General features: G+C 40.9%; 1 protein-coding gene across 10 annotated transcripts in view; it reads right to left on the bottom strand.

The window, feature by feature from the left end:
• Window positions 1-12,708, bottom strand: part of AFF3 (ALF transcription elongation factor 3) — a 568,021-nt gene that overhangs the window by 272,704 nt on the left and 282,609 nt on the right. For all 10 annotated transcript variants that reach the window (XM_053200457.1, XM_053200460.1, XM_053200461.1 and 7 more), the window contains one exon: window positions 5,495-5,542. In XM_053200457.1, the coding sequence (XP_053056432.1) occupies window positions 5,495-5,542 (48 nt within the window). The remainder of the gene's footprint in view (window positions 1-5,494; window positions 5,543-12,708) is intronic.

Genomic DNA, 12,708 nt, shown 5'->3' with positions numbered 1-12,708 from the left:
GTCTCAAAAATAAATAAACGTTTAAAAAAAAAAAAGCCCATCTGGTCTAAAGCAGGGGAGATTGGACTGAGGTCCATTTTTTCAAATGACCCAAAGGTCACTTAAAACAAGTTGTCTGTCTGTTCTCTATTTTTTCTATAGAGTGGCTAATATATTTTCATTAAATGTAGACTTTTAAGCACAAGGTTTGTCTTGGCCCACCATGAGGGTCTGAACATGTCAGGGGGCCACAATAATGTGCACGTCATACGATGGTGCTTTCAATGCTTTCCTCACTCACAGATCTCCCAGAATCAAAACCAAAAATCTTGTCCAGCAGGCTCCTTAACTTTCTAGGAAAGGAGTTTCCTTTTGGGCTAGAAGTTGTTCAACTGTAGTGTCAAGAAATTGATGTGGGTCTCCAGAATTCAAACAAGTACCAGTTACCCTTTTCCTACCAACAGAAATGCAACTCTATGTAAATATTCACTATAAAGATTTCTATGAAGTTGGAACTGAATTAGTGACTAAAGATGAAAACTAAGAAGATAATCGGCTCTGATGTTATGTGGAAATTGTCTCCAAATTCATCCTTTGAGCCCAAACCAGAATCTCAATCATTGGTTTCTTTATTAGGAAGGCTCACCATGCTATGAGTAGTACTCCTCAACAACTCCATCTAAAGCTGTCTTGCATAAAATTTGTGCATCCTAGATTCCAGCCCTGCACAACCCCATTAAGTTGTAAACGGATTTTATTTGCTGAACAAACGTTAATGCCATTCTACGTTAATGGATAATGCTACAGAAAGCACCTAAGTATTACAGCACTGGAACCTTTAAGAATGAAATATAGTGTAACTTAAAAAACTGTCTCTTGGGGCACCTGGGTGGCGCAGTCGGTTAAGCGTCCGACTTCAGCCAGGTCACGATCTCGCGGTCCGTGAGTTCGAGCCCGCGTCGGGCTCTGGGCTGATGGCTCGGAGCCTGGAGCCTGTTTCCGATTCTGTGTCTCCCTCTCTCTCTGCCCCTCCCCCGTTCATGCTCTGTCTCTCTCTGTCCCCAAAATAAATAAACGTTGAAAAAAAAATTAAAAAAAAAAAAACAAAAAAAAACTGTCTCTTACAAACATATGTCAGCCATGAGGGTTCCTAGCTTGTGTCGCCCATCTTCATAGAACTCAGTTATAATTTCTCCCTCGGTTAACTGAATTTTGCAATAATACACAGATTTATTAGGTCCCAGGGTTTAAATTCTCTGAGTAAGAGTAAAAAATAATTACACTTTAGAATATAATGTAATATTCAAATGGCTTGAAAACAGTCACCTCAGCAAAAATAAGAGAGAGGAAAGGAAGAAGAAGTTTAAAGATGAGGTTGATAACGTTGGCCATAAAACCTCTGTGAGTTCAAGTGCACAAATGCATGATCTGGCACTTCCGAATCATAAACACGTGGAAATGGGAAACCTCCCTTTCATGGCAAAATGCCTGAGTGGTTTCATTATTGAGCCAGGGGGACTTCTTCATTTAAATAAGAAAGCTTGATAGATAAGATAGAGAGGGTGCTGGTGCCAGACTGTGCTCGTTAAAATCCCAGCTCTACTACTTTCTAGTTGTATGACTTTGGGCAGCTGTGTTTAACTTCCTTCTTCTGTAAAATGGGGATGTTAACAGTGCCTGACTCATGGGGCATCTGTGATGGTTAAATGAGTTAACAGAAGCAAGAAACTGAGAACAGTTCCTCGTTTGTAATAAATGTTCCACAAATGTTAGCTCTTCATCATTTGGTACCTGTTATTAGCTATAGGATTGATTGCAGATGGAAAGGCCCTGAATGGGAACCATGGCCTTTCCTCATAAAAGTTCTTTCAACTCACTGATGCTATATTCTCAGTTTTCTCTTGTCTGGATGCTGCCCCCTCTACTCCACAGAAACAGCATGCAATAAAACCACTGATGAGCTTTTTGTTGTCCAATCCATAGAGTGGTTTTCAATTCTTGTCCCTCTTCTCCCCTCAGAAATCCTGTACACTGTTGAGCTTGAAACTCTCTTTCCCTGGATTCTGGGACTTTCCATGGCCATTATTACTCCTCGACTTCCTGAGTCATGCCCTCTTACTTTCATTTGCAAGGGGATCCTACTCTCCCTGACCCTTACACGTTTGAATTTCAGCTTTCATTGCCTCTCGGTCTCTCCTCTCTCTGGGTAGATTAACCTATTTCTGTGCTTTTATTACCAACAAAATTAGCCTGCAGCTTTAGACCTCTGTTCTGAGCCCCAGACGGATGTATGCTCATCTACATTCTCCATGTTTACTGGATTGCCTCAAAGGTAGTTCAAACTCAACATGTCAGAAAATTAATTATTTCATCCCTCCCCCTCAAACCAGCATCTCCTTCAATGTTTCCATGCCCGTGAGTGCCCCACCAAGCATCTCTCATCTGGACAGCTGCAACAGCCTCTCCTCTTTCTTCTTCCCCTTCTCCTCTCAATCCATTCCACAAAGCAGTCAGAGTAGAGTGTCTAAACAGCTAATCTGATAACGTTACTCTGGCTCAGCTCCTTCACTGGCTCCCCTACACATATCTTAAACATGACTGAGAAGAAACAGCCTTACCTGGCTTCTCCTGCCTAGTTTTCCCACCTACACTCTAGCCACTCTGGGCTCACTGCCCTTTGTGGGTCCCTAACTAGTCAAACTATTCCTGTTCCTCTGCTGGCAGCCTCAACATTTTTCTCCTATACCAATTTTCTATTCAAACTCCAACTATTGGTCCAAATGTTGCTTCCTCATGAAAGACCTAAAATTAGAGTCACGCTGAGTATTCGTCACAATTAATATTAGACATTTATTTATAAGATTACAAATAAAACTTAGTATCTATATCTTCCAGCACATCACTGGTTTCAAAAGGGTCATGTCTGTTTGGCCTGCTATTGTTCTCCCTGTACCTCCCACATGGAAAGGACATGCTAACACTTGTTAAATGAATATCTCAATTTTCATTATTTTAAGGCGCCTTTATGACCTGCTCATTCTCCACAATAAGAGACAGAGATGGCTATAAGTACCAAGTACCTTGGTGACCTGGACCACATTAGGTTTACCTCGCTGATCATAAGGGGAGAGAAAGTGACAACGAAAACTGAGCTCCATAAAGACTACCTATCCATGGGAACCCACTGCTTTTAAGCCAATACGTCATGCCCATGATTTAGAGTAAATGGAATCTGTTTGTGAGCTATCACAATGATATTCTTCCTTCTCCCTTGGAGGATTCTTTCCTTCCTTCACTTATTTATTTATTCATTCAACAAGATCCTGATTCTCAATTCCAGACATCGGGGCCATGGTGTGGGAGGAATACTGACATCTGGCAGATACACAATAAATACAATAGGCTGTAACAGAGAAGGCCTCCTGTGCTTGTGTTTGGAAGAGAGGACATGCTTAGGACAAGTGGGGAAGACAGCCCTGAAGAATGACTGGTGTGAGCGAGGCAGAGGACAGCCAGGAAAACATTCCAGGCAAAACTGGGAATACTGGCATGATCATCTAGGAGCTCCCTTAGCAACAACTAAGGCTACTAACACCACAGGTTGACAGGTGAGGACAGAGAAAAGGCCACCTGGACAACACCAGCACCACTATCACCTCTGTTTCCTCTGACCCTATACTATCTCCCATCCTGGACCACTTATCATGGGCTCTCGAAGATCAGAACATTAAAGAGAGCTCAGCTATCTTCTGATGAGTTCATCATCTCCACTGCCCTTTGCACATGCTTACAAATCAATGATCTGGTTTGTCCAGACTTTCCCTTTTGTTCCATGACTGATTCCAGGCAGGCTGTGGCTGTGGCAGTGCCAGTGCCAGTGGAATATGAGGGGCAATATCAGGAAGTAGGAGTGGGATGAGGGGGTATAAGGCTTTCTTCAGCCCTCTTCTGAAAAAAAAAAATGCCTTAAACCTCTTGACGGCAGCATTCAGTTTAAGTGAATTTTATGTTACCTAAACTATACCGTTTTGGTGTGTGAATTGCTCAAGCCTGTATTCACACTTTAAGCCTTGTTTGCAGCGCGGCAAAGAAAGGTCAAATGACAGATTTCTACCATAACCTCAGAAAAGATAAGAAAGGATAAGAAGGGGTCGGATTTTAAAAATAGTGAAATCAAAGGAGAGATGTGTACTGCTATTAGCATTTTGCTGACATAAATACCATAACCAATCAAAGGAAGATGGCTTTATCACTGAATATTTGGATTCCAAACGTGAAAGTATGTCAAAAGAGAAATAGGACAAGTATATCAGCACTTCACACTATTTGTTGTTTAATCTGAAACAAAGCTCCAGGTTAGAGATAATACAGATATAAAATACAATATGTATTTTATTTAACATATATTAAATGCCAGAAATGAAGCTACCCACTTTGACAACTGTTTTCTATATTAATCTCTGCCAGAAAAACAAAAATCATTACGAACTCAACAGATCAAACTTCAATTAATTATTTTGGTTAACTTGAGAGTTAAAAGGTTTATGAAATAATGCTTTCCAGGAAGGAAAAAAATCTGCCTCTGAAAACAATGTGATGATTAATGTAAATTTTTAAACCAAATAATTATATTACTGTCATTCATCAGCAATTCAAGAAAAAGTGTGTAGGATGTCCAAAAGTTAGAAACGTATTAAAATAAAGGTTTTTTCTTTATAGGGAATTGCCATCCCATCTGGTCTAATTTGTCTTGGTGTTTTTCCCAGTGTAATATCAGCTTTTTGAGAATGTAAATTATTAGGTCACTCCCCTGAATAAATATGAGTGAAGAAAAAATATGGGTTGAAGATGACATCCTGATTACAAGTTTGAATACTCAAGAAAACACTAATATGGCAGGAGAGCCCAGCTTAAGTGAATCTGGGTGTGAAACTGGTTCATGGAGGGTATCTACTAGAGATGATGATGATGATGATGATGATGATGATGATGAAAAGGACAGTGTCAGACCGTAATAGGCAAAAACGGTAAGATGCAAAACAATATGGAAATAAATTTTCAGACAGTGAGCATCACCTCTTTGTCAGAGTGCTTCTGATTCTAATTAAGTTTAGGAGAAAACTAACAAGGCAACCCTTGCCTGACTGGGAAGTAAGGACTATTAAAGGATGCTTTTAAATAGTAGGCTGACAAATGGGGGCATCCAAATGTAAGCACAACCATATTTTTCATCTCAACTCTGTTCTTCTGTCTCCCAGCTGATCACTTTAATACAGTGTCACCTCAGCCTGTACAAAGGCACTGGGTTGATGTGTAACTCCTAGATTTCTAAAAGAAGAATTGCTTTTGTAAAGCGGCATTTGGACAACTTATATGATTGCCTTCAGAAAAGGTAAACCTCAAACAAGAAGCAAACAATAGGCTCCTTGGACAACACAGCCACATGCCTCCTTCTATTTGGGATCTAGTCCAACCAATTGGTAAGATTTGTAAAAAGAAAAAAAAATCTCCTTACCCGAATTATTTCTTCAACACAGCTGTTTGTGTCTCCAGATCTACTCTCCTGAAAGCAAAGGGGGGGAAAAACACAACAGAATTAGGCCTGAGAGCACAGATTTATGGTTACAAAGAAAAGATGACACATAAGCTTCTAAACTTGAGCTTGGACCGGGGATACCTGAAGTGGGGCTTACTGATGAGCTCCTTTCCTTTATGGGGCAGCACGAGTCATGGCTCTGACTGCTCCCCCCGCCTCTGTGGCACAGTGGACAGGTCAGCCAGGAGCACTGCATACACCTGAGTTTTAGCTCGGGGCCCTCCAGTCATGGCCATGCTTGGCAGGGCAGGCTTCTGGGAGGATAGCAGTCGACAGACAGGTGTGAGCTCTTCACCTTGGGCTCTACCAATGTGTGGAAATGTGGCCTCCACTGCAAAAGTGGAACCAGTTCACCTACCAAATACATGCAATGGCTTTGCCGAGTCCAGTGGCTTGCTAAGGCTTAAGTAAAAGTATGTCCCCACTTTTTACGTAAAAGTCTGGTAGTTCCACCATCCTCAAAGCCCAGATTTACTGGTTTGATGAGCAGAAAACTGAAAGACCAAAAGGAGAAATATCCTCTCAACATTCGCACAGCATGCTGGGTGTCATACTCCACAGCCACTTGTTCTGTGACCCACACTGCCCTGTGCTGTGGAGATGTTAAGGACTCTGAGGAATGGTGGCTTCAGGTCAGAGCCGACACTGGGGAGCATTTTAAGTTCCAGAAATGCTGTGTGGTTACTGCTGGTTCCATAGCTCAGAGCGCAGGAAGTGGTATGGTGGGGACATGAAAGCAGCATCTGCTGGTAGAAGTGCCCACTGTGGTCTCAGGGAGCCACTTCCCCTGGCCTTTTAATTCAACAAGGCTGCCCACAGTTCAGCGTGACATTCTAGAACGAGGCTGTCTTCATAGTCTTCTCCAAACCCGCTCTCCCATCCTCTTCACAGTTCTCTCTCCATCAGGGAAGCAAATGTGCCCCTTCCTGGGTTTCCTGGTTAATTCCAAGTCGCCCTGTAGATAGCAGGTCAACCAGGACTTCCTCAGAGCAGCTGTAGCTAAGCCTGGAGTACTCATCCTCAGCCGCATTTACTTCTTCAGAGCACTCATCACACTCAGTAACTAGCTATTTCATGATACTTCCTCCCCACAGAACATACACTCCACAAATTCAGGGGCTCTGGGTCTTTCAGCTGTGCTGCACATTGTCCTGAGTATGCGCAGTAAATGTTGGCTAGTGGACACTGTATGAAGAAATGAATGAACCTACTTCCTGTAGTCTTAGAAATATGAGGAGTACCATAATTGACTCCAAGATTTGGGAATATTGCAAAGGCTTGCCAAAGAGCACACCTTTGTACCCTAACCACCCCTGTGTGTGCCACCTCACCCCCTTCACCTGGTGGAAGAGCATTCTGTTTGAAATATTCTACCCTTCATACTGGGTAAGGAGGCAGAGTGAATGAAGATATGGGAAGCTTGAAAAGGTCCCACACATGATTGAGAGAATTTGTCCAGGTCCCCTAATGGAGGCCCATAAAGTTTACATGACTTGCCCCTTGCCACATAACAGCAGTGCCTGGACCAGACATAGGACTCCTGACTCTGAATCACGTACATTTTCACTTCCAGAAACTTTCCCCAGTCCCAAAGCTGTGCTTGAAATATAATCTGTTGGCAAATCTGAGTTCATTTGTCAAAGGTATTTCATTACCAGGGTTTCTACAAGGTTTATATAAGTTTAGAAATTTCTTGTGTGTGTGTGTGTCTGTGTGTGTGTGTGTGCACGTGCGCGTGTGCACACATACATGCATGTGGTAAAATATGCAAAATATGAAATTTGCCATTTTAAACCATTTTTTAAAGTTTTTATTTATTTTTGAGAGAGAGAGAGACAGACAGACAGAGCATGAGCAGAGGAGGGGCAGAGAGAGAGGAAGACACAGAACTCAGAGCAGGCTCCAGGCATTAAGCTGTCAGCACAGAGCCCGACGCAGTGCTTGAACTCACGAACTGTGAGATCATGACCTGAGCTGAAGTCTGAGGCTTAACTGACTGAGCCATCCAGGCGCCCCCGTTTTAAACCATTTTAAAGTGTATAATTTACTGGCATTCAATACAGTCACAATGCCACCACTATCTAGTTCTAAAAGTTTTCATAACCCTGAATGGAGTCCCCATGCCTCTTGAACAGGAACTCCCCATTCTTCTCTCCCCAGCCCCTGATAACCACTACTTTCTGTCTTGATGGATCCTTCTAGTCTGGATATTTCATGTAAATGGAATCATAAAATATGTAGTCTTTTATGTCTGGCTGGTTTCACTTAGAATAATGTTTTCAAGGTTCCTCATTTTTTTTTTTAATTTATTTATTTGGCTGGGGAGGGGCAGAGAGAGAAGGAGAGAGAAAATCACAAGCAGGCTCCATGCTGTCAGTGTGGAGCCTGATGTGGGGCTCAATCCCACAAACCATGAGATCATGACCTGAGCCAAAATCTAGAGTCAGATGCACAGCCGACTGAGCCACCCAGGCGCCCTGGTTCCTCTGTGTTATAGCATGTATCATACTTCATTCTTTTTTATGGCTAAATAATATTCCACTGTATGGATATACCACATTTTGTTTATCTATTTGTAAATTGATGGACATTTTGATATTTCCACTTTGGCTATTGTGATATCACTTCTATAAACATCCATGAACAAATTTTTGTTTCAATGTCTGCTTTCAGTTTTTTGGGGTATATAATTAGGAATTGAATTAGTAGGTCATATGGCAATCCTACGCTTAGCTTGTTGAGGAACTGCCAAATTGTTTTCCATACTAGCTGTACTATTTTATATTCCCACCAGCAATGTATGAAGGTTCTAATTTCTCCAACTCCTCACAAATACTTGTTTATTTCTGGTTTTGCATTGTTTTGTTTTTGTTAGGACCCATCCTACTGGGTATAAAATGGTATCTCATTACAGGTTTGATATGCATTTTCCTAATGACTATTGGTGTTGAGCATCTTTACATGTGCATGTTGGTCATCTGCATATCTTCTTTGGAAAAATGTCCTTTGCCCGCTTTTTAACTGTTTGTGTGCGTGTGTGTGTGTGTGTGTGTGTGTGTCTTCCTATTGTTTGTTGTAAGAGTTCTTTATGTATTCTGGATCCTTGACCCTTATCAGATATATGATTTGCACATCTTTTCTTGCATTCTATGGGGTGTATGTTCACTCTCTTGGTAGTTCATGGATGTACATAATTTTTAGTTTTGATGAAGTCCATTTTATCTTTCTTGCCTTTGTTCCTTTGCTTTTGGTGTCATATATAAGAAACCACTGCTGAATCCAAGGTTCGGAAAGATGTACCCCTGTTATTTTTAAGAGTTTTACAGTTAGTTTTTATATTTAGGTCTTTAATCTAATAGTTTGAGAACTTTTAGGTAAGGTTAATTTCCTTATGGGTTATTTGGTAATTTTTAGTTAAAATAGGAACATTCTCTTTGTATAAATTACTTCATGCTGGTTCATCACTAAAAGATTAATAACAAAAAGCATAAGGCACAGCCACTGTTGCTCACAGTGCAAGAACACAACATACATGTCTATTACTATAAATCAAGAAAAAATAGTCTTAAAAAGCATGACAGGTTAGGAGACCCAAATGCTTTTAATAATATTTCATTATCTTTTCCTACACGCATCCCTCCTGTTTACCCAAAAGTTCCAGTTTGGTGACACACATCTAATAACTCCCTCCCCAGTGCCTTATCCTAGGACTGCTCTGGAAACTTCACCATTCTAACACTCCAATCCAACTGGATCAAAGAGCTCTTGTTTGAACCTGCCCCAAACCTACTTCCTTTCCAGGGCAGCCTCAGGCAATCATCATAGAGTCTGTAGGGAGCAGTCTCAGTCCGGCCAAGGCTCAATGGTGTTTGGAACAATCTCCTTTGGAATTCAGCAGTGGGGATAAATGATCTCAACTGGAAAACCTGTCTTCAAACTTACAACCATTTCTCTTATTCTACTTCTAAGTCCCAACTCTTTTCTACTGCATAACATACTGGCAGAGTAAAGGCTAAGTTCTCACGTAACTTTCTATTTTCCACCTTAAAATGATCAATCAAGAAAAACTTGACTTCATGTTCACTTGGTAGACTCACCCAGATACACAACATAGTAAAAACATTCTTCAAATTAAACTTTGGGTTGATTCCTTAAACTACAATTCCCTTGAATACCACACTTTAATTTCATTTCAAGTGATTTATATAAATGACAGGTTGCCCTTATGGGTATTTCTCCCTGTAATCCTATAAATTTCTACTATCCTATTCTAAAAAGGGAATTCACTGAGAGAGAAATACAGTACAGATGCCTGTTCAAATACGTCCTTCATCCCTGTAGATGGAGTATGTAAGATTATTACACTGGGTCCTCCCAATGACTGCTCCAACCATGAGTTTTGATGGTCTGGACAGACATCAGGTCTTTCCCTACTAGGAAAGACCCTTATTAAAGCTGAGAAATTACCAGGACTGAAGTCAGGACAAACAACTTCAAATAACAGTGTCAGGAAGCCCTGGGCTTAAATGACAGTATGGAGAGTCACTGGCAGAAATCTTGGGCCTCCTCTGGAACATTTATTACTCCTAGAAACACCTAGGGACCTAAGAAGAGTACCACATTGAATCTGAATCTCTAGGATCCCATCTTGGTTGGAGTGGGTCTGTGAAGCAGAGTACTGTAGAAAGTTTAAGTTGGGAGGAACCTTAGAGCTCATTTTAGGCCAACTCAGTGATTTTAACAGATGGAGAAACTGTGGCCCAGAGAAGTGAAAGACTTTGCCCAAAGTCATTCTGGCAGGAAGGGGCAGTCAAGATAGAACCCACACCCATTTCTTCGCATTTTCTACTATGTCATCTGTCTCTGTAAGATCAATCCTTAAAACTGGTACAATTTGAGGTCACTGTCATGCTTGAAGTACAGAAATAAAAGAATCTGAAGAGTATTTGGGTAAATTCCCATGCTGCACATTATCCAACACTTAGTCACTCTGTGGCTTACTAACCTCCAACATCACATGCATAGACCAAAGGGGGAAGAGACAGAAGAGAAAGTGGACAGAAAGGGTTAAAACTACAAACCCTTCTGTGACATTGACAGATTGGAGACAAGCTTTTGTGTCCCCTGAAATTGAAGGACAGAATCCCACCTCTTCTTTTCCAAATACACGAAAGGGGGTAAGCAGGTAGGATTGGGGTGAGTAGAGGGTGAGGGTTTGGGGGAGACTGGAGGGCCTTTCACCTTCTTGACGTCTTTCTCAAATCTGGTTTCAGCTGCAGTTGGGTACTTTGATTATATTTACGTTTTCAAAACTTTCAGTGTTTATGAACCAGATTAAAACATGCATGTAATTTACATCTCTAAATTTGTGTTTATATTTTTCACAATAAAGTTATTGCTTTCCCTGGAAAGGTACCCACTGAGAAGAAGGACTGCACAATGCACATTTTAATTACTCTCTATTTTTTTTTTAAGGGTTTGTAGCTGTTGTTTCATGCTGAGTTGCTGAGCTGTTGCTCCGTATTTACTGCGACTTTGATGAACCCACCCCATTTCCTATCATTACATTTTGAAATCTGTCATAATAGTCTCACCTCACTGAACCTCCAACTAAACTTCAATTAAAAGCTAGCAACCCCAGCTGATTCTCCTGCTCTACAGCCTTGTCTATCACGTTCCTTTTTCACAGAACTGCTTTCCTCAAATCCTACCACTTAAAAATACACACCACACACTCTGCCAGGGAAATGTAAGGAGCTAAGCTGTGGGAAAGTAGAGCTGGAGAAATAGCCAGGAGCATCCTATCAGTGAGAGCAGAAGTCCCTAATTACCATGCCAAGCACAGAGCCCTGGAAGAAGCAAGCAAGGCTTAAGGAGAAAAGGCTCGATCAAATCAGTGGGAAATGGCATTTCGCTGCATAGATGAAGCTGCACACGTCCTATTTTCAAAAATAGTTTAACTCTTCATCAGACATATTTAAGATGGAACTTTCATTCTAAAATAAAGCTACTTTAAAGTCACGATGCCTTTGCTTGTCTGCAAGCACTCAAAAGGCCCTCAAGCATTTAGAAATTGTTTATCACATGCACACTCTTCAATACTTCTACAGAAGTATTTTTAAATAAGCCTTACTATTCTTGATTTACAGAAAAACTAAGTTACAAAGAAATTAGGTGTGTGCCATCCATGCCACCAAAGCAGTGGCGAGGATGTAAGCTCGAATTCAGGGATCATCATAATTCTATGGGAAGCTCATCCACTGGCTGTAACCCAGCCTCACCTGAGGCCAGTGTCACATGCGGACAGGGAGGCAGCTGGCCAGTTCTCTTTCGAATTTAACCTGTCTTACACCCAACCTAACTCCTTCCCTTTTGAGGGCTACACTCTGCTCCCACCCACGCTAAAAACCCACTTCATCCCTCTTCAGTCCCTTTTTATCTCCTGAATCTGCTCTTTTGCTCTGCCACTCACATCCATCCCTTCCTCTCTGATTCTACTGTTACACCATCATTGAGACATTTATATACTGAGAGGAAATATAAGCAAAAAGAGAAATAAGAAAAGAAAGATGTACAAAGGTATATATAAAAATGCAAACAAAGTGAGGGCTGATGGTGGCAATACTAATATCAACTAAAGGATGGTTCATAGAAAATAAAATAAAATAAAATAAAATAAAATAAAATAAAATAAAATAACTGAAGAGCACAATACAGAATGAGGAAAAAAATAGCCCAGGCAGTAACAGAGCATCAAAATAAGGTATGCTAGGAAAAAGGCAGAGAAATAGAATTATTATGGTTGGAAGTGTTTAATCCACCCTTATTCCTAAATAGACAAAGGATGCTGTATCCTCCTCCAAAAGAAACTATATAAAGGGATAGAAAAATTTAAAAATTAACTAAAATGAATAAGGCTGAATTGTTAGGTACTGTGAACTTAGACAGGAATCCCAGTGTTTCAAGCACACATGAGACAGTTACCAAAGCGGCAATTGCTGTAGTAGTCATATATTGAGCTACGATAGGATGAAAAAAATTCCAAAAAAGTAGTTGTTTTATAGCCCAGACTCTTTAACCACAAGTTATCAAAACAATGAAGCTATAGGGGCGCCTGGGTGGCTCAGTCGGTT

The sequence above is a fragment of the Acinonyx jubatus genome, chromosome A3 (assembly GCF_027475565.1).
Source record: "Acinonyx jubatus isolate Ajub_Pintada_27869175 chromosome A3, VMU_Ajub_asm_v1.0, whole genome shotgun sequence".
Taxonomy (NCBI): Eukaryota; Metazoa; Chordata; class Mammalia; order Carnivora; family Felidae; genus Acinonyx; species Acinonyx jubatus.
The sequence above is the reverse complement of the archived record's forward strand: the minus strand, read 5'-3'. Positions and strand labels throughout refer to the sequence as shown.